The 22319-nt window shown below is 58.8% G+C and overlaps 1 protein-coding gene across 4 annotated transcripts in view; it reads right to left on the minus strand.

The window, feature by feature from the left end:
- CHD5 (chromodomain helicase DNA binding protein 5) overlaps positions 1–16196 on the minus strand; it is a 58052-nt gene extending 41856 nt beyond the window's left edge. For all 4 annotated transcript variants that reach the window (XM_039253244.1, XM_039253245.1, XM_039253243.1 and 1 more), the window contains exons 1-3: positions 16100–16196; positions 6626–6753; positions 967–1146 (exon numbers count right to left, since the gene is read on the minus strand). In XM_039253244.1, the coding sequence (XP_039109175.1) occupies positions 967–1146; positions 6626–6753; positions 16100–16178 (387 nt within the window). In that variant the 5' untranslated portion in view covers positions 16179–16196. The remainder of the gene's footprint in view (positions 1–966; positions 1147–6625; positions 6754–16099) is intronic.
- Positions 16197–22319: the final 6123 nt, after the last annotated feature.

The following is a 22319-nucleotide window of genomic DNA, read 5'->3' on the forward strand; positions in this document are numbered from 1 at the left end:
CAGCCCTCAGCTATTATCAGTCACAGATGATTCACAACACACCTGCCGACTAATGACACCCCTTGGGTGTCAGGACACCGCGGGTGCTTCCTCACCTGAGCCGCTGACAGCCACCATTTCTGCCTCATGCAACCGCCACTATACTGATATTTACAGGACACTTATCTTTTTTTTTTTTTTTTAAATCCATGGCTAGCCCAAACTGAGTCTGGGTGCCTTAACGGAAGAATAAAGGAAACAGAGTGCTCTGTCTGGGATGGCTCGCTGACATCTGCTACTAACCCAGGGTGGGGCCCAGGGCGCGTCCCCTTCCCAGGAGCCCTGCAGTGGCCTCGGAGACCCAAAGCACCATGGCCTGGCTCACATCATTCAGCACACGCAGAGAAGCTGCTGTCCCCCAGGGAGAGCGGCAAGCCCCGTCCCTGTAGTTGCCCTGACTTGTGCTCTCTGGGACCCTCTCTCAGATGCCCACGCGGCCAGAAATTCAGGGCACGCGCTGAGTGCCAAAGCTTCTGCTGTAAGTGGCTCGATTTGTCCGTTTATTTTCCCAGAGTGCTCCAAGGGAGAGGCTCTGCACTCAAAGCTCAAAGCTCAAGCAAGAACACTGCTCCCCTCACAAAGACCTGTGCACTCCAGCGGGCAGAGAAGCAGAAATTCACGAGCAAGAGGCTGCTCCGCTTCCCCCAAACTCCTGAATGTCAGCCATCGTTATTTCAAATGTGTCTCTGGGACTCGGGGCACAGTGTTCCTCACACAGTTGGGTCCAACCTCCACGTGCACACACATGCGCATGCGCACACCTGCTGACCCATCCGCCCCCCACAGCCACCCGGGAGGGAGGGAAGCTCTGGCCCTTTTCGAACAGGGGCCAGAAGGCGGAAGAACCGCCTTGAAGCCACAGCCCATCCAGGCGCACGAGTGTCCTGGTGTAGCCCAGGTCCCTGCGGCTGGGCCCCGGGGGGTTACCTTCAGGCACCCATCATCATTATCATCCTCGTCATCATCTTTCCTCTTTCGCTTGGCTTTTTTCTCCTTCTTGTCCTTGAGTTTCTTTTTCTTCTTCTTATTAGGGGAGTAGTCACTGCCCTCACTCTCCGACTTCTCTTCCAAGTCCTCTTCATTTTCCGTCAGCTCGTCATTGCTTCCCTGGAAGAGAAAGGGGGATGTGATGGCAACAGGGGTCCAAAGAAAATCCAGAGTCCTGGGCAGCAGTACTGCCACGCTTTCTGGATCGTTCAGTGTTCCGCTGCTCACAGCTCAGCACCAAAGCCCAGCCAGAGGGGCTGGCTCAGGGCAGCACTGGGGCAAGGGAGGGCCTTGTCCCCAGTGCTGGGGTCACAGCAAATGGTGGAGCGGGCAGGTAAAATGAGGCATCATGAAGCCACACTTCCCCTCCAGGGGAGTTCGGTGTAGCCTACTTGGACTGCCCTGCGGTGAGGGCTCTGTGGACTTTGGGACTTAACGAGCATTACATGAGAGCGCTTGGACCCAGGAATCTGTACAGGATGTGATGTCCAAAGCCAAAAACCAGAGCGCACCAAAAAAAAAAAAAACCAAGCAAACAGGTGGGGTGAAGAGCTGGGGTGGGAGTCAGCACCCAACCTCTGTGCTCCTATAAGCATCCTCTGGAGCTGCGTGTGTCAGGTGAAACCTGTAATTAACGTAGCACGCACATCCTGGGTTCATCTGCCTGTGGGCTCTCCAAAAGCTGCTACAGCCCAAGCCCACCTTCTCCACCACCCCCACCCTGGCCACTTCGCCTCGATATGAGACAAGGTAATTTAGGCAGCTCTTAAGCTTGGCTTCCATGATTTCGTTTCCCCCGTCTGTACAGGCAGAAAATGGCCCATTTATATGGAGATAAGGGCGTTTACAGCCAGAGTGTCCCCACCAGAAAAGCACTACCCCTCCGAGAAGGCTGTTTACTCTGAGAAAACTGTTTACTCTCTGCCTTTCCAGATGCAAGTGGACTGGCAAAGCCCTTCCCAGCCCCCTCCAGGCCTGGGTCTGCGGGAGAGGCTGAGCATTGATGTTCCAATTACCAGCACGAGGCTTGTCATTTTCGAGCTGGCTGTTTACTGTTTTCAAGGTGAGCAAAGAGAGGCACGGAGGAGATGAGGAGAGAGCCTGAGAGGTGAAAAATAAGCTCAGGAAACAGCACTGGGGGGAGAGAGGCCTGAGAGGAGGTGGGGAGGGGGTCTGAAAGGAGGAAGAAGACCAGGTGGGAGAAGGGAATGGGGGGGGGGGGCTAGGGCAGGGATCTGTCTGGAGGCTCTTTGGGAGGGCCAACCTGACCTCTGCCTCTTCCAGGCACACTGTAAAAAGCTAAGAGTCTTTTCCCAGGAGGGAGGTTCTTCCCAAGACACAGCTGGGAAAGGACTCTCCCACAGGCTCCCTGCACTTCCCGACACTCTCCCATTGGGATCCCTGCTCCCAAACCTTTTATGCTCATTAAGCCGCTGAGTCAGTGTGCTGGCTGGACGGTGGCAGACAGCAGGGCCTCTGTGCCTTTCCGGAACTGGGTGTTTCCCAGAATACTGACTTGCCATGGCCATGCGGGGCCCCAGGGGCAAAGCCGGGCCTGAGGCAGGACAGCCTCGCTGGTGCTCCCAGGGCAGATGCCAATGCAGAGCCCTGGGACCAGAGCTCCCAGCTCTGCCACAGTCCTTTGGGGAGGCAGAGGTCAGACAGGGACATCTGGTTTCCCCACAGGTGTAGAGTTCGGCCAGTTGCAGAAGACCACCCTTCCAGAGACTGGGAGACAGGCTCTACCCCAGCCCTCACCCAGCAAAGGTAAGGATGGAAGAAGGAGGCAGCCGTGGATTTCAGCACCTTGGACAGAGGCCATGGGGCTGTGGGGCCGCCGGGGAGGGCGGGGCATGGGGCTGGTCCTCGGGCTGCCCCGGGGTGGACCCATGACTGATACACGCTCAGTCCGAGACCCAAGTGGCTTGACCGTGGGTTCTGGGGCTCTCTAGGGAGGCTGCAGGACACAGAATGCCTAGGAGCGCTGTCCCTCGCTAGCCCAGAACTAGGCAAGTCACTGGGGCCTGACCTCAGCTTCCTCATCTGTGAAAGGGGGATTCAAGAGGAACATAGGAGAGGGCATGAGAGGGGGCTGTAACCATTCTGAAACAGGAGAGATCCAAGCACCCATGACCCCAACTCTGCTTGGAAGCCAGATGACAGACCTAAGGACTTTGCCAGCCTCACCCTTCTCACTTCCGCACGTCAGGACCCGGCTAAGCCAACTGCAAAGCCAGTGTCTGCATCTGGGTGACAGTTATGTGCGGTCGGGCAACCTAATGCCCACGGAAAAGACTGTTGTGGCAACACCCCATGGGAGGGCTGACCTAGGCATCTGATGGGAAACCGGCATTGCCACGTGCCAGGAGCGGCCAGCACAGCTCCAAATGCAGGGCCCAGAGGAAGCAGGCAAGAGAGAAGCAGGGAGGGAGGAGTGGGGGAAGGCACCTCCAGCAGATTCCACTGTCTGTGTGTGCCACGGAGGCTGGGCCTGGCAGAAGGCCCCAAGCGGAGCAACTGCCAGAGGGCTGGCTCGGCGTCCATTCCAGGGCTAAGTGGCACAGCAGGAGGGCCGAGATCCTCCTTGAGGAATGAGTTAGAGCTTTGGCAGGGCATATATGCCACTCATCAGTGCCCCAGTCGCTCCCCGCCCCCGGGTTGATGGCACTGGTAGCTGCCCCTCGTTACAGGGAAAGGGGAGACTTCTCCCTCCACGGTCTACCTGTAGTGGGGAAGGCCCTGTCAGAAAGAAAGAATTCCCCAATTCCCCCGACTCACCACCTGTTCCTTTTTTTTTTTTTTTTTAATTTATTATTTCTAGGAGAGAGAGAGAGAGGCAGCGTGAGCAGGGGAGGGTCAGAGAGAGAGGAAGTCACAGACTGAAACAGGCTCCAGGCTCTGAGCTGGCAGTCAGCACAGAGCCCGACGCGGAGCTCGAACCCACGAACGTGAGATTATGACCTAAGCGAAAGTCGGACGCTTAACCGACTAAGCCACCCAGGTGCCCCCTCACCACCTGTTCCTTCATCCTCCCCAGGCCGTGGCTTATCCCCCAACCAAATGAAGTCTGTGGGCCACCCCCACTTGCACCCCGGTGTCATCCAGGCCCTCCTGCTGCTCAGGGTGAGGTGGGGGTGCTGGCTGAGGGTGGAGGTGCAGGACAGGTCTTTGAAGATTGGCTTTGCAATCTTCAGGCATATATAAGCCTGTACCCACAGCCTATCTCAGCATCCAGCTGTTTGGGCCCTTTAAGACCCAGCCTCCTCTCTCTTACCCCCCAATCTTTCCTTGCAGAGAAAGGGGCAAGAGGAAGGGTAGCAAGTGGTTCTGAAAACAACACAAAAAGGAGTGAGCCATGAGCAGGACCTGGAGCAATGCAGCACCAGCCAGTGGGGAGAAGGAAGGAGTGACCAAGAGCCAGGGGCAGGCCAGCTGGTTCAGTATCTTGGAACTTGCAGAAGGCGGTTAGGGCCAATCCACATTCAGGGGAAGAGACACAGGAGCAATAATGTCCTAATAAAGCCCCGAACCAGCCTCAGCTCCAAGCCGCACTATGGGCTGTGAACATCAGTATGACCGTCACAGTTGGGGATTTGACCTTGACGCTGTCCTTTGGGCTGTGGCAGCCCCAGACATGACTACAGGGGAGGCACTTGGTGGTAGAAGAGTCTTAGTGGACTCGGAGTCCCCCACGGAATCCATTGGCTGCATTAAACACCACGCCCAGGCTGTGTGTGTGTGAGGAGCTGAGGGTAAGCGGGAGGGCTTCCTGCCCTGACCCCTCTGGCCCACTGAGGGCACAGCAGACCACCAATGCAGGCCCTGGGGACCCCAAGTGGGCAGTCCCCACCCGCCCTTCCTCTTCCCCAGCTCTGCGGATGCCTTTTATCCAGGCTGCCCATCTCCCTCTCCCTTCCTTCTTCCCAGCGCTCAACACACACACCCCGCATCTCTCGATAAAGGAGGCATTTACACTCAAAAGGAAAGATTCAGAGAGTTGGTCATTCTCAATTTGGGGTCCTTCAAGATTGAGAGGGAAAAAGAAAGAATGAAATATGAGCCTTCCCATTCACGAGTGTTATAAACAGTTATAATTTAGCACTGAATAATTGGTTGCTATGGTAACCGCTGCAGTACAGGTTGAAATCATTTCTCCCTCCTGCGCTGGGTCTGACAAGGAGCTTCATCTACATATGCTCAGGTTCTGGCCGCAGCCCGGTTGTTTTATGTAAATCAGGATCCACGACTTGCCTTGCCACTGTCCCCACCCCCCACCCCTGGCCAAAAAAAAAAAAAAAAAAGCCGCCCACCACCCCTCTTCTGCCTCCACCCACTGCCTTATCTCGGGGCCACCTGATTGGAGATAAGGAGCAGCATAGGGTGAAATCCCCCTTCCCATGGCACAGGGACCCAGGCAGGCGGGCGGATGGGTGGGGGGCACACAGCCGCCAAGACACTGCTCTCTGGCTGCTGCAGCCTGCTCCTGACTCTCTAAGATCTGACTGCCGGCCGGGCCAGGCTCTCAAGAGTATAGAGGAGGGGGTAGCAATGACCTAAGGGTCACCTTGGGGACCTGCCAGGCAGCTCCTGGTCATGCGCAGACCTCCCATCCACCCGGCCCTCCTCCCCTTTTGAGAAGCAGAGGAAAGGAGAGAGGGTGAGGATGTGAGGGGTGGGAAGGGAGGAGGAAAATGAGCTGGAAGAGGAGAGATGGAGAGCGAGCGAGGGAGGGTGAGGCAGAGGCCAAGCTCAGGCCTCAACAGCGGAGGGAGACAGAGAGAGACAGGCCTGGACAAACACAAACATATGCGGGTGGGTCCAGGGGAAGAAGGGGGGGTGAGGCCCGAGCAAGCGGCACTGGGTATGGGGGAGGCAAGCACCAGCCCTCCCAGGCTCTGGAGGCCCCTCGTCCCTCCAGCCGCCACACTCCCCACCCCCGCTGGCCCAGCCCCGGCCTCACCCCTGCACGGACACTGCCCACCTCCAGGCTCCTTCCTGGCCTGGGGTGGGGTGGGGGCTCCTGCTGCACCCTGTGCCCAGGAGGGAGAGAGAGGATTCAGCCCTGCCTGGGGCACCCTTGGTGGTCCTCCACCTGCATTTGGGGACCCGGCAGACTCAACCTGAAGCCCTCAGGCCAAGGGACAGAGAGCACTGGGCCTCCCACCCAGGTCCAGTGCCCATGAGAGCAGCTGAGGAGGAGCTGGGGGAGGGGGCACGGGGAAGCGCGAGGCCCCGGGACCCTGGATTCCACCTCCCCTGACAACGTCCACAGAGCCTCAGGACTTGGGCGGGGAGGGCAGTGGCATCGGCCAGGATGGGGGTCGGTCCCTGCATCCCGGGGTCCCGCCAGCCCCAAACCACTGATGCTCCGGGGCAGAAAGACCACGACCCCGGATCATCCTGCTGAGGAGGAGAGAGCATTTCAGATCTGCCCTGCGGAGCTCTGTGCGCACTGCTTTTGGGGTCTCGCACTCAAACCCAGCTCTCAGAACTGCCCCCCAAGGCCCCGGAGGTGAGGTCTTTCTCTGCAGGCCCAGGAAGAGCAGCCAAGACCCCCTGGGGCCCTGACTCTCCCCCAGCCAGCCTCACCCCCACGCACCTCCTTCTTCTTCCGCTTCCCTTTGGACCTGTTCTCCTTGAGCTTCTTGGATTTCTTCTTCTTGGGAAGGCCCACGGGCTCCTCAGGGAAGTAGTCATCGAAGCCTCCAAGGCCACCATCTTCTTCTTCTGGAGGAGTAAGAAGTGGGAGGGGGTTACTCCGCCACTTCCCTCAGGGAGACCCCCAGGAACACAAAGACGCAGGGTCCAGCGAGACAGTCAGCTCCACAGGTGGCACCCACCTGCCAGGTCACAGCCACAGGCCTCCCCAGCACCCACCCCTTCCCTGCAGACCGTGCCCCTCCCCCAGTCTCCTCCCAAGCCCTCAAAGCCACCACCCCACACCTGGTGCGTGGAGTCCCAGGCCTCAGGCAGGCTGTGCCCCACGTCCCCACTTCTCCAGACCTCTCCTCCCCTCACTGTAAAACGGGCCAAGAAATAACCCCGCCCCTCCTGACAGGACAGTGCTCCGGAACAGTGATCGGAGCACAAGTGAGTGACTAATTACGAGTCCTCATTAACATGGCTCCCCGGGGCTGAAGCGGCCCCACAGTCACAGACCCTCTCCTGGCAGCCCCGGGGAGAGGCGGGGCCTCCCTGTGCCCCCCAGAAGCCCACAGTGCGGCCAGGAGATGGTCCGCGAATGCAGGATGGTGGGGACGCACGGGTCACATCAGCCAGGGACCACGTGCAGCCACACAGCAAATGCCCCGACCCAGAGGACGCCAGGACCCTCCCTGGATGAGGCTCAAAGACCACATCGCGTCTCCCGCCGGAACGGCGCGCACACACCCACACGGTGCGCACACCCCCAGTCGCACTTGCAGGGTGCCAGCACATTCCGGCTGGGCACCCAGGAAGATGTGAAATTCCACAGACAGATGCTGCATCCGCCACACGTGGGTTTTCCAAAAGCGGCCACGATTCCAGAGCTCCCTTCCCTCCCTCGTGAATTTAAAAGGCCAAGAGGGGAGCGGGACAGGCGTGTGTGTGCAGTGGGATATCTTTGAAGCAGCAGCTGGCTTCGAGCTTCATACCACCCCCCACCCTCACCCCAAAAAGGAGAGGGCTTGCCGTGTGGACCTGGGGCTTAATTCCCACCCAGAAAATCAGCAGTGAGAAAGGGCAGCGAGCCCTGAGTTCCCCGGTTGAGGGGACGGAGAGTTAGACGTGGGCTGTGAAGGGGACAGTAGAGAGGGTCCTTTTGGGAGCAAACTGGGGCAAGAAACAAACACCCCAGAGTAGAGATACATCCAGAAGGAAGCCATGGAGCCTCGAAAATCTACAAAAGGGGCGCTGCATGCCAACCCAGGGGCCCGAGTACCCACAGCCAGGCCTTACCCCGGCCCCCTCACTGCCCATGTGTGCCCGGGGGAGCAAAGAGAAGGGCCCCCCGGGATTCTGCCTGTGCGGGGGTTGGGAGATTCATGACAGGGGATCTCAGCCAGAGCGGGTCTGCCACCCCGTGGCCCTGAGGAAGGTGCCCAGGGGACTCTCACTGGGAAAGAGGGCTGGGCATCCCCATTGAATTAAGTTAAAAGAAACAGAGCTCGCAACCACCCAGCCCAGGAAGCCTGGACCACTTGGCGTGGTTTTTGACCCACCAGCCGCTCGACACCGCAGTGCAGACATGCCCACTGCAGATGCTCGGACACGTGTGTGTACCCCCAGAGGACACACCAGCATCCGGCCTCCTGGCCTCCACACCGGTCTCCCCTCACCCCCTGCCTGGGACCCCTGGCCCCTACAGTCCCCGGGGTCACATGGGTGCAGCTAGAGGGCACTGGTGACTCCAGTAGCCAAGCGGACACCCTCCCACCCCAGTGCCCTTCGGGGCCAGTTCCCCCACGCGCTACCTCCGTAGCAGGGGCAGGTGAGGGCTGCACCACTGGACACCCCTCTGTCCTGAGGCCGCCCTCTAGGGTGGCCGGGGCCCACGGAGTCTGAGGGGACAGGCAGGAGGGCAGGCCTCCCCACCCGGCGGGGCCAGCACAGGTATGGGGAGAGGCAGACTCGAGGCAGGACCTCCGGCTGCTGCGGAGAATGTCATCACCGGGCCAGCCGTCCCCCGAGGGCCAGCTCAGTGGTCCTGGCTGGCACGGGGGCGCAGGGGCACATGGCTTGGCCGGGGCCATGGCCCACAGGGCAGAGCGTGGGAGGGAGGGGGGGTCAGCCCAGGGGTTTGATGTGGGCGGGGTCTTGAGTGGAGCCAGGCCAAGGCCAGGTCAGCACACGCTGACCCTGTCCCGCCCTGCCCCTCTTAGCCCTGGCAAGGGAGGTGCAGGGAGTTTTCAGACCACTGGAAAATGTGCACGGGGACCCCCAGAGTCATCCTGGAGTGGCAGGGTCCAGAGGTGGTGACACAGTTGTCCATCCGCACGTGCACCCCACCCCCAGCCTCCACCTCCTCTGAAGCCGCGGGGAGACTGCCTGGGCAGAGCCACCCCTGCACCCTGGCAGTGCCCAGCGCCAGTTACGTAACAGGCTGAGGCTGATGCAATCGGGGGGGGGGGCTCTCCCTCCTGCCACCTCCCCGAGTCCCCTGTTCCCTCAGCAGGGCGGTCCCCCAGCCTGGGAAGGCCAGCTCAGCCCACGGTCCCCGACCGGCCAGGTGGCCAGCAGAGCAGACAAGGGGATGAACAGGTGGCTGCCCCGGGTGGAGGGCGGGGGTCAGGGGATGCCCCACACTCTAGCCATAATCCACGCGCACAGCGAGCCTCGGAGGATAAGGCCCCAGGCAGACCCTCTGCCCATGGACAGCACCCCTCCTCCATTCCCAGGAGACCTCATGGCCCAGGGCCATCTGCCTGATTAAATTCCCCCCTCCAGGAAGGTTCCAGAGCTGGAGCACCGGGATCAGGACCCCACCCTGCCCACCCCAGTCTCTGACAGACCCTTCCTCTCCCTGCAGATTCTGGTAGCCCTGAGGACACCCCAGGGCTGAGCTCTGTGACATTCCCCGCCAACACCTCATGGCTCCCCGGCACCCCATCCTCACCCTGGCCTCATCCCCCCACCCCCCCTCTTCTGCAACAGCAGGCAAGCTTCCGAAAACCAGACCCTCGGAGTCCCATCCAAGCAGCCCTTCCTGGGCCCATCTGCTGCTCCCCGAGCCTCCAGCCCTGTACCCGCTCCTCAGGGGGGATCCCCCTCACCCTGAGGTGAGGGTCCAGGAAAGACCGGCCCCCGGACTCCCTGCCGTGCCACTCCTGGCCCTGCCTGGCCGCCCCCACAGCCCTCTGGCCCGCCGGCTGCGCCCCCCCGCACCAGCCCTGCCCCTCCAGGGCCGAGGCTCCATCGATCCAACTTGGGCTATAATTAGGACCCATTAGCCTTGTTATCTCTGCTACCTCCTGAGCTTCCAGGTCGGAGAAGGCTGGGGGGCGGGGGTGGGGGGAGGGGGGAAGGGGAGAAGCTGCTTCAGAGACAAGAGAGACAGAGACAGGCAGGCAGGTGGAGACAGAAGGGCACAGAGAGATGCCTCTGCTGCTTCTTCCTAAGCTGCCCCACAGCCCTCCCACCAGTTCCCTGCACAAGCTCTGGGGCCCCTCACTGAGCCGGCAGCCGGGACAAGCTGGGTGGGCCCTTCTCGGGGGTAACATATTGTAACAGAGCAAGTACCAACAGGCCACCTGCGCTGGGTTTGAAGCAGGTTACGTGTGTTAATTTGTACCAATTTGTCTACTTCACACAGGAACCCTGAGATGGTAGTTATTAACCTCCGTTTGCAGATGAGGAAACTGAGGCTCAGAGATCTCATGACTTACCCACATAGCTTCACAGCCCCCAGGTGGTAGCGTGGGAAGGAACCCAGACAGGTGGCTCCCACCACCATGTGTGGTCCTCACCCCGGCCCCTCTCTGGGCACCGGAGCCTCCCCTCCACCCCCCCCAACCAGAATCAGACTTTCCCCATATTTATTTAGCAAGGCCTGTGTGCCAAGCTCGAGCCTCACCCTCGGACACCACGGTGGCTCAGATCAGCCCTTGGTCTGGAAGGTCCCAGAGGGTCCCTCGGGGTGGGGGGAGGGAGGGAGGGTCAGAGCAAGCCCACTACATGCTCCCCCCCAGAGCAGGTTATGCTCTGCCCAGCTCCTGCCCCTCCTCTGGGCAAGAATGGAGCCCCCCAGGGAGCTTTACAAACGCAAGATGATCAGGTTATGGAGGGAAAAGGTGGGTCATCTGATTTAGGGGTGGCCGAAGGATTTGGGGGCCCAAGCCGGGTGCGGGAACAAGAGCGTCCAGAAAGGCAGGCAAATCTGCCGGCGATGGGGACCCAGCTCAACGTCCGCCATCCTCTCTGGGGCCTGGGGAGGAGGCTCCTTCTGTTCTCCACCCCCAACCCACCACCAAGCAGGGGACAAGCCCACCTGGTGGCCAGGGGGGTGCAGGTCGCCCCCAATCCCTTTCCAGGTGAGCCCACTTCTTCATCCTCAGATGAGCCCAGCAGTGCTGTTCCCATAGGGTGATGGAGGCTTAGATGCCGTGAGACACACAGTAAGTGCCCAGGGACGGCAGGTGGACCCTGAGGCCCCAAAAGGGATGGCAGAGGGTGGGGGTGGGGGTCTCCACTTTGGGCACTGCTGAGCCAGGGGTTCCTAAGGCCACTCTAGGGCTAGCCAAGGGAGGGGGCACCAAGACTAAGGTTCCCATCAGTCCTTGGAGCACCCCCACACCACAGGCCCTCTGCTGATAATGGGGGGTCAGTACTCCCGCCCAAGGGAGATTAATCATTTATTTATGACATTTAACAAAACCCAGACATCATCTCATTGGCGTCTCATCAAAGAGAGCGTCAGTTCTGAGCACTCTGGGCAGGCGAGGGGTGGGGGGAGGTGAGGCTTTTACCCTAACGAGCTGGGGACAGGGAGAGGTGGGATGAGAAGGACAGGGACCTAGGGCAACCAGGGACAGGACCCCATGCAAACCCCGAGCACAGGCAAGAAGGAGGAAAGACAGACAAGGAGGGAAGGGAGAGAAAGACACACCTGAGGGTCAGGGAGAGACACAGACGAAACACGGAAAGAGAGGGATACCCAAAGAGAGAGAGAAGCAGAGGCAAGCACTCAGGAAGACAGTGGGACAGGCATGGGGGCAGAGTGGGAAAAAGAGGGAGAGAAAAATAAGGACAGAGCTCAAGGCAAGTCAGAAAGTCTCAAAAGTTTTACCTGCAAAAGCCCCAGAAAGTTAGATACCATATACTGTGTTCAGTACCTGGTTCGGAAAAGATATTCGATAAATCTATGCTGGGGAGGCAGATGGATGGATGAATGGATGGAGAGGCAGGTGGATTGTGGATGGATGGATGGATGGATGGATGGATGGATGGATGGATGGTGGATGGATGGTGGATGAATAATGGATGGACGGATAGATAGTGGATGGTGGATGGAGAGTGGATAGGATGGATGGATGGATGGATGGATGGTAGATGAAAGTGGTAAGATAGATGGCTAGATGATGGATGTACAGATGGATGGATGGATGGACAGATGGTGAATGGACGGACAGATGAATGGGTGGTGGATGGAAAGTGGGTAGGATGGATGGATGGACAGATAGATGAATGGATGGTGGAGGATGGTAGATGGATGGACGGATGGAGAGTGGATGGAGAGTGGCTAGGATGGTGGATGATGTGGGCAGGATGGCTGGCTGGTGATCGGTGGGTGTACAGCCAGTTGGCTGGTTTCATGGTTGGATGAAGAGATGCTCGGTGGGAAAGCGCACACGGGGGTGGATTACTAGGAGGGCTGGCGACTGAATGAACTAACAACTAGCAAAATGACAGATAATTTGGCATGAAGTGAACATCCCACAGGCCAAGGCACTGGGCAAACCACGCTGGTCATTTTCCCTTCCTCCCTACCCCCCGCCCCCTCCAACAAATAGTATTAAATACAGGCTCCCTGGGACTCCCAAAACCCCCATGTCCCCAAGGGGGTGGGGTAAGCTAAGAAGGCATGAACCTTGGGAATCATGGCCATCACTCCTTCCTGGATCCTGAGCTCCCGGAAGGCTAAGATGCTCACATGACTGGGGTCAGTCCTGTGGGCATGGGGACATGGGCCAGTCAAGTGTCTTTGGGGCCAGAGTGGCCACAAGCTGCTTGGCCAAGGGAGAGGCTGGGCCCATCAGCTCTGAGAAACCCACCCCTCTGGCTGTGATTGACTGGGGTCAACCAGGCTGGGAACTTTAGAGAAAAAGGCCAGGGGCATGGAGCCACTCCCTCTCTCCGTCTAGCCCTACTATGGCATCACACTCCCAGCCCTCCTCCAACCCAGGCCCCCAGACCCCCCAGCTTACTAGGTGAGGGTGCAAGTCTCAAAAGCATTTCCTTGGGGACAGCAGGTCAATTGCCCCCTTTGGATGGTGCTAATTACAGTGGTCACAGTTTATTGGGCACCTATTATGTGCTGGGCACTGTGACCTAAATGTTCCGCGTGCACTGTCTCACTAGCCCTCACAATAACCCTCTATGAGGTAGCTGGTGCCATATCCCCATTCCACAAGTGGGGACACCGAGGCACAGGGGCTGGGGAGCTTGTTCGGGGTCAGGCAGCTGACAAGCAGAGCCACGATCCATCTGACCCCCGAGCCCTCCACCCTCCCGGCGAATGTGGCAGCCGCCAGGACCAGAGCCAGAGAGGCACGGACCCTCCCCACCTCCTCCCGGGAGCAGGCTCACCCACCCGCCTGTGTGCCAGGGCACTGGTCTCGCAGAGAAACCAGAACATGGCTGTGGGGAGGGGAGGAAGGTGGGGCACAGTATGGAAAGAAAGATTTGACAAAAAAGGAGTCCATCCGCTGCAGATGTAAATATCCGTGTGACTGCGCTGGACACACTAGCCCCTCCCCCCGCAAACTGTGATGTTTTGGAAGCAGCTGGCCCTAGGTCCCAGCGGGTCACAGCCACAAGCTCAGGCCGAGGGCCAGGGGCCAGCTGTAACGGAGGGCTAGGGGGCCAACTGGCCTGCATCTCAGGAGAGACACGAAGCCCGAGCAGAAGCTGTCACGGTGCCCAGAGGCCAGGGCTGAGCCGGGGACTCCCAGCCCTCAGACGCTGAGACCACAACCATCTCCTGAGCACCCAGGGTGCCAGGTGATCGGAGGAGTCACACTCGAGGCGGGGAGCCCATCGACACAGAAGTAACCTGGTAGAGCAGGAAGTGCGGCCAAGAAAATAAAGCATCAAAATGGCCCTGAGGAGAGAAAAAATTAAAAATAAAATAAAATGGGCCCTGAAAGTGCAGTGGGAGTGGGCCACACGTGGGCCGGGCGTTCAAGGAGGGTCTCCTTGCAGAGACATCTGGGCTGGGACATACGTGACAGCCTGGAGCAAGGAAAAGAGCAGGTCAGGCAGAGGTCACAGCCAGGGCTCCAGGGCAGGCGGGAGTTTGGAGTTGGAGGTGGCGTTCTAGAAGCGTCAAGCAGGCCAATGCGGCTGCAGTTGGGGAATGAGGCGGGTGGGGTGGATGAAGGTGGTATAGACCAGAAGCTTACTGATCCATCCAAGAGTGGGAGTCGGGGTCTGACTCATGTTTACAAAGGTGACCCTGGCTGCTGAGTGGAGGGCAGTCAGTGAGGACTGCTTAGGAGGGTGGACCGGAAGCACAGGACGGTGCCTAGGGCCAGGGACACAGGGACACGGGAGGGAGCTGGGAGCTTGGGAAGGCTCGGGTCATCTGGTCTTGCAGAAGGAAGGGGCTGTAATCCCCAAGCCAGAGGGGTCCAAAGCAGGACCTCTTCCCTGCAGGGCCCCTCCCTGCCCCCAACAACCTCAGCCCTCCTCCTCCTCCTCCTCCCCCCCCCCCCCTGCGCTGCCCTGGAGCAGTGGGCTCAAGCAGTGAGAACAGGTAGTGGGGAGGTGACTGGACAGGGACCCAACCCCTCTGGCCCAAAGTGAGGCAGGTGCCCCCCATCAACCCTCCCCATGCTCTGAGCCCTAACACAACCAGGGAGAGGAGAGTATGGAGGGAAAGGGGACAGGGAACCCCATCAGGGTTCAGGGTTAGCTCATGTTCAGCTGTCCACTGGCCCAGCAGTGCCACAAAGGGCCCCGCCCCAAGCACCACTGGCAAATGGAGGAGGCCTAAGAACAGCGTAGGGAGGAGCGGGCCTCCTGGGTAGAAAACAGCCATGGGGTTTCCGTGCCTGTACTGGGCCTCTGTGTTCCCTCCCAGAAAATGGGCCTAATTCCTTGCACCCAGGAACAAAACAGTCAATTATTGTCCAGGCAACCCCACCCATAAGGGGCCACCTCACCCCCACTCCACCAAAGCTGGCAGGCCCTTCGCAAACTTGGCCGGACTGTCTGAAAGGCAGTGAGGCCAGGCTCCCTTAAGGGACCCAGTCAGTGGTAAAGCAAGCAAACAAGTGGGGGGTGGAGAGGAGCACCCCCCACAGTGGGCGGGACCACCTGGTGGGAATCCCTTCTCCAGGAAGAGTCCTAGCAGCCTGGGGAGCAGCTGCTGCCTGCACACAGGAGTCCCGGGAGCCTGTGTGCAGAATGTCCCATCCGCCCTCCCTCAAAGGCACTCGAGGGGCCAGACAGCACCCTCGGGCTCAGGAGGTCCCCTGGAGCGCCCCCAAGTCCCCCGGGAGCCCAGAAGGGGCCATGGGCTTGGTGCCGGGCAGCTGAGAAGAGTCCACCAGAAGGGGGGGTGGGAGGCTGGCCGACAGGGTGAGGCCCTGCCCGGCTGCGCCAGGGAGAGAACCGTCCCAAACAAATGGTGAGCAGTTAAGTAAAGGATGATCCAGCAAGGTTACCCCGGACGCACAAACCCTGCTTAAGCTGAATTCTGAGGGGCCGGCGAGGGCTGGGGCGGCGGCCCTGGGCGTCAGGCCCGTGGTCAGAGCTGGATGGGCTGGAGACGCGGGCGGCCAGGGCAAAGTGTTCGGGCCCCGGGGCCGGGAAGGGGAGCAGGAGCCCTCGCGGGCCCGGGGGTGGGGGAAGCCGCCCCAGCCGCGGCGCTCTCTGGGTCCCCCAGCACCACCGGCCCCGAGGCGCTCCGGGCCCCACCCAGCGCGCCCTGGGGGCCGAGGCGGGTGGCGGTCGGGTCCCGCCTGCCCCCGCGAGGCCAGAGGCGCGCGGCGCGGGTCCACAGCGCGGGGTGCGCGGCGCCGGGAGCGGAGCGCGATTCCCGCCCCCTTCAAGGGCACGCGGGGCTGAGCCGGCGGCGCCGCGCCCCCTCCCCGCCCGGGGGCGCCCAGCGCAGCCCCCCGCGCTCCTCCGCCCGCGCCCGGCCCGCGCCACGGCCCCGGGGACCCCGACCGCACCCCGCCCTTGGCCGCCCGCGCGCCGCGCCCCGGCGCTCGCCCGGCCCCGCGCCCTTGGCCGCGCGGCGCCAGCAGGGCGGGAGCGCAGCCCCGCGGCCCGGGCTCCCCTCCTGCGCGCCACCGGTCCGGCCCCGGGCCCCCGCCGGGCCCCGCGCCCCGCGCCGCCCGGCCCCGGGCGCAACCGGCGCCCAGCTCACCTGACATCTCGTCCTCGTTCTCCATCTCGTCCGCGAACAGCCGCGGCAGCTCCTCCTCGGTGCCCAGCGGGCCCCGCATGCCCGGCGCGGGGGGGAGGGGAGGTGGGCGCCCCCCCTCCCGCCGGGCGCGGTGCCAGCCTTAACCCGTGCGCGGCCGGACGGGCGCGCGCGGCGGGCGAGGCGGCCTCGGCGAGAAGATGGCGGCCGCCTGCCCCCCCAACCCCCCCAAACCTCCACCCTCCCGTCTCGACCCCCTTCCTCTCGGCCGCCCTCGCCCCGCTCCCCGCAAAGCCCGGGCCGCTCCGCCCACCGCACCCCGCAGCCCGAGTCCCGCAGCCGGCCGAGGGTGGCGGCGGCAGCGCCGGCGGCACGGCGGGGGGGCGGCACACATGCCCGGATTGTGACGTCCAGTCTGTTGCTGTGGCAACCCCATCCCATCGTTCCGGCAGCGCGACTAGTTAACAGCCGAGAACAAGTTGGGGGGACTAGTCCTGAGCCCCGGGTGCAGGGGGGCGCACCTGGCGCTCCGGCAGGGGGAGCCGTCGAGGCGCCCGCGCGCCCAGGGACCCGACGGCCGAGCGGGAACCGGCGACTCTGGCAAGCCGGGCCCAGCGGGAGGCGGGGAACGCGCCCCCGCGCACCCCGGGGAGACCAGCCACCGCCGCCGCCCACGAAGGCGCCATGCCCCCGGGTCCTCAAGGACGCAGGGGCGGGGTCCCCTGGACGGCGGGTGGCGAGGCTCCCGCACTCCACTCACATGCACCGAGAACCTGGCTCGGCCCCTTAGAAAGAAGATCGGAAGAAAAATGTGTTCCGCACTTGGGGAAGGGTCGCTCTGGAGACCCGGTCTGATTCCTCCAGAAAAAATGCATGCAGTCTGGCTCCTCCCTCGCCCCATGGCACCACGTTCCCACCGCCCACGTGCCCTCTTCCAAAACGCCCCTCCAGGCGAGGTCCGGTCTAAACACAACCAGAGCCCCTGGGGGTGGTGCGGATCTTCGTTCTCTGTGCCCAGAACTCCCGCTCAGAAGCGACACCTGTCGCTGGGCGGTAAGGAGGCGCCGCCAACAGCCCTCAGTTGTTAAAAGGTGAAGATGGAGGCCGAAGCCCCTGGGAGCAAGCCTGGAATTTTAAATGAGGGCGGCCGGTCAGGGCTGCCCGAGGTCTAAAAGCTACTCTGAGAAGGCCAAAGCTTCAGCGGCCCTTACGATGGTCAGTTCTCTAACCCTAGAAGAGCCAATAAAGGGAGGGTACCCTTATCTCACTGCCTCAGGCCAGACACGTTTGGAGCGACCCACTGGAGACCCAGAGGATCCGCCCGCCCTGAGAAGCAAGAGAAGGGCAGTGGGATCTCCTCCCTGGCGCCAACCCCTTGGCCTTGGCTGAACGCCTACCCCATCCTGGCAGGCACTGACCAGTAACCCCTGGCCCGCTGGCATTAACAAAAAGGGCTCTCCTCTTCCTGGGGTCTTTGGGGAACCAGGAAAGTTGTGATGGCTTGGTGAGGGCACCCCCACGCAAGACCTCTTGGCAGGGAGGGCACGACCCAAGCCATGATCCCAAGCTGTGACCAGAAGGCGACGGCCGGCCCGGGGGAGATGGCAAAATGTGTAGCCAATCTTTCCTCCCCCTTCCTGCCCAGATGAATTGCCGGCAAATCCTGAAGAAAAGCTGCTCTTCATTCATTCCTGGGCACAGGCAGGTCTGTCCAGCCTCCTGGATCAAAGCGCAGGGTGCTAGGGATCCCCTTCCTCTGCCGGGTCACCTGGAAACCACACTAGAGAGGGAGGGGGAAGCATCCCAGGGCAGGTAGTCTAGGGCTGTATATGTCACAGCACTGAGCTTCTAGGGGGGTGCGGCCAGAGGGGGCAAAGTGCCAATGCTTTAGCAGGCCTCCATTTTCCCTGGTAAGGCTGCTTTGCTCTTTCCAGACCTCCAGTCTTTCTGAATGTCGGCTATGGAGGAAACACCCCAAAGCACCATCAAACCTGTCCACCGCTCCGCAGCCCCGCCCCCAACCCCTCCCGGATGGCAGAGGAGGTCAGGACCCTTCCAAAGGTTCTCCGTCCCACTTGAAACTTGACATACAGGATCTCCTATCACCAGAAAGCCCCCACCTCGGACACACACCGTTGATCTTGGGTCTAGTCCCCCAGGCAAGGCTGAGATAGTCATGACATCATTCAAGAACAGTTCAGGGGCGCCTGGGTGGCTTAGTCGGTTAAGCGTCCGACTTTCGCTTGGGTCATGATCTCGCGGTTCGTGGGTTCGGGCCCCGCGTCGGGCTCTGTGCTGACTGCCAGCTCGGAGCCTGGAGCCTGTTTCAGTCTGTGACTCCCTCTCTCTCTGACCCTCCCCTGCTCACGCTGTCTCTCTCTCTCCTAGAAATAAATAAAACATTAAAAAAAAAATTTAAAAAAAAAAAAAGAACAGTTCTACCTGCTGAGTTTGGCAACGAAGAGTCCACATGCTCACACTCCTATTCCCGCCCCTGCCCGGCTCACCTCGCCGAGGGCTGCAGCTCTGTAACGTTACTTACCCGCCAAAAGCAAAACTAAGCCAACGCTGGAAGGGCAGAAACAAATGGATTTTTGACTAGAAATCTCCGGGACTATTTAAAGGAGAGCCCTGATTATTGTTAAACTATTAACAATAGTGACAATGGACAAAAATGTCTGGTGTTAAAAGCAATCCCTAAAAAGAAGGTGACAATTCCGTAAACACTGCAATTCTGAGAATAAGCCCATCATTAAGGTTACAGTTTCAGGAGACGAGATCTCCTGTTGGCTGATCGGAGCCTGGAATTACACCTCAGTGACAATTCAAAATCGAAATGGTTTTAACTGTATTTACTGGTTATGAAGTCGCCGAGGAAAACGTGTCGTCACTTGCAGCACGCACCCCTATCGGTCTCCGTCCCCGGCTGCATGGATTCCTCACACAGGTGGCTCTCAAGGGCTGCCTGAGGACAGTTCTTAACCAATATATCCTACTTGTGACCACCTGACGGCCCCGTGAGGCCCCTGTCCCTACACCCCTCACACCAGCCATGCAGTTCCGCCCCCGCCTCCTATTTGTGGCTGGGACTGTGTCGCTGGCAGCACTTCAGTGTCTTCTAAAGTGAAGGGCAGGAGCCCCTGGGTGGCTCAGGCAGCCCTGTGTCAGGCTCTGGGCCCACAGTGCAGAGCCTGCTTGGGATTCTCTCTGTCCCTCTCTCTCTGCCCCTCCCCCGCCTGTGCACGCTCTCTCACTCTCATAAGTAAGTAAACTTTAAACAAGAAATAAAAATGAAATGAAGGCTAAATATCCCTTATGTGCCAAGATCTCCCTTGTACCTGGGGTCTGTTTCTCAAGATGGGGGCCTTGCCCTGCCTGAACCCAAATCACTTAGGGTTGCTGGGGGTGCTTCTCGAAAAGGCAGACTTCTGGGCCCCATGTCCCTGAACCTGAGGACATGCTTGCCTAAGACTTAAATCATCTCGTGGGTTCTTTCTGGGTTCTAGGTACGGTAGCAGCCGACTCAGCTGGTCAGCGCAGCATTAACAGACGGTTTTAGCTTGGCCAGAAATAGCCTAGAAAAAAAGAATGTGAATTCTCAGATCCTCCCAAAGATAGGCAAGATGGGAAAATGTCTAGATTACAGATTCTTGGGTTTTTGCTCCCCGAGATAAGCAGCATGGGGACATCCTTTTAATTTTTAAAATTATTTTTGAGAGACAGAGTGTGAACTGGGGAGGGGCAGAGAGAGGAGACAGAATCCGAAACAGGCTCCAGGCTCTGAGCAAGCAGTCAGCACAGAGCCTGACGCAGGGCTCGAACCCACAAACCGCGAGATCATGTCCTAAGCTGAAGTTGGACACTCAACCGACTGAGCCACCCAGGCGCCCCAAAGAAGCATCCTTTAAAAAGCAGCCCTTCACCGGCTTCCTTCGACACCTCCTGGTCACCGACCCAGCCTCTTCCTTACCTTCCTCCCTTCCAGAAGGGGACGCAACCTCTACAACCTATTACCCGGAAGAAGAGAGGTAACTTGCGAGTCTTCCAACACCTCCAACAGGACCCCACCAGGCTCTCCCCAGCTTCCAACTCTGGCCAGCCCCGTTCTCTGTCCAGGGATACCAAGAGGAGGAGGTCTGTCCCCATGGTACTGCAGAATCTGTCATCTCGTCAATGACCCACACATCCTAGGTGGATGACCCCCTCACGGGGAGCGGCCAGCACCACGCTCCGCTTCCAACACTGGAGAAGCTTGGAGCAAAGTCACAGGAAGGACCACAGCAGCAAGAGGAAGTGAAAGCAGGCTGCCAAAGCCAATGTCTAGGCTCTCCTGAGGTTAAGGTGACAACCAGAGGACAGAGCAGTTTATCACCTCCCTGGAATCCTGCTCACCTCCCAAGAAGTCAAGTATCCTCTGAAAAGGCTGAGGTTTAAATGCCCCCAGGTAATCTGGGCCAGTTTTGTCTTTGAAGTTTTTTTAATGTTTTATTTATTTCTGAGAGAGAGAGAGAGAGAGAGAGACTGCGTGAGCAGGGGAGGGTCAGAGAGAGGAGGAGATACAGAACCTGAAGCAGGCTCAAGTCCGAGATAGCTGTCAGCACAGAACCCGAAGCGGGTCTCGAACCCATGAACCATGAGATCATGACCTAAGTTGAAGTCGGATGCTTAACCGACTGAGCTCCCCAAGCGCCCCCAATTTGGTCCTTGAAACTATCTGGTACGCTCAGACTCCCCCACTACGCTCCATGTGTCACACACAAGTTTCTACCAGGCGCCACCGGTGAACTTAGGACCCATGTACTTCAACACTTGGCTCTTCCCAAAGAGACGGGAAGGTAACACTACTCAGAGAAAAGCCCCTTCACCTCTGAAAGTCCCAGGAAAAGATGGGTATCACTGAGGCTTTGGAAGAAAACGACTCAACCTTCGGCCCAGAGGTGGTACTGGTAACCAGAATCCGGTAAGAACAAGGCTGAGCCAGCTTCTGACTCCGTTGCTTTGTCCTGAAACTCTCCATGCCCCACCCACTCTGTTCCAGGGCCGTGAATAGTTCCCAGAGAGCATGTAGGTCATCAGTCAAGAGATAAATAGGAGAGAGAGAGGTCTAAACGTGGTCTGGGCACAGCTGGCACAATGGGCATAGTGATTCAGGTTCACATTACATGAGCTCCGTCAGAAAGTCACTTGCTTGCAAAGCTATTCTCCCGGCTCTGGATCTGACACGGAGAGTTCAGTCATGACCAACTCCAGACCGTCACTGAGGCAGGACTAAGGTAAAGGAAACGGGAATAAAGGACACATTTTCTTCTCAAGCTTAATGATGGCCAAGGTCATTGTTGGTACAGCAATTAGCAGGAAAAACAATCTGTTGCTAACTAGACTGACATGCCAATCCTTAAAAAAAAAAAAAAAGGCTTGCACAAGAATAGTAGCCACGTGTTAGCCACTTTAATATAAAATGTGATTAAAACTCAATTACAAGAGTTCAAAAAGGCATAGAAAAACCACTGAGTTTCAATTTTATTACAAGTTTTAAAATCTGGGAGTAGTTTGGAAAAAAAAGTATATGCTAATTTCAGCTCAGGGTTAATTTTTTACAACCAAACTAATAATCACTATAGGCAGAGACATCAATGCAATAAACAAGTAACAATTTGCAAACCCAGGTCATAAACTTACTAACAAAGTTAACGATCAGGGTAGGGGCAGCGACAGAAGCCAGCTGATGGCCTGTTACAACAGAAAGAAACCTCGCCTTCACACATGCAAACAATTCTGCTTCTCAAAATTTGCATAGAAATAGAAAATGCTAGAGCCTTTACCACAAATGAAATTGCAAAGAGGCAACACGTGAAATTCAATCCGAGGAGCACCACACGTTAAATTGGAGCAAAGGTAGGGGGCGCTTTCATTTCCAGCTCCCCACCCAGCAGAGCCCAAGAATGTCAGGTGCAGAAATTAGCCGAGGGAAACCCTTTAAAACCAGGATTTTACTCACTGTAACTTTAAAACAATGCAGACATTTCTTCAGAATTGTTTAGATTTTAGAAGGGCACCGTAAGGCATCAAGGTGTCTTTTCAAAGTCACTCCCAAATACTCTGGATTTTCTGTTGGCAACCACACAGCTTTACGACTTAATAACCTTTCTCAGATCTCTAGCCTCTGTGCACAAGGCAACAAAATCCCACGTTCAGTCTGATCCTGCTTCATGTCAGTTTGCAG

This window comes from Hyaena hyaena, unplaced genomic scaffold, assembly GCF_003009895.1.
Source record: "Hyaena hyaena isolate Hyena2069 unplaced genomic scaffold, ASM300989v1 scaffold_443, whole genome shotgun sequence".
Taxonomy (NCBI): Eukaryota; Metazoa; Chordata; class Mammalia; order Carnivora; family Hyaenidae; genus Hyaena; species Hyaena hyaena.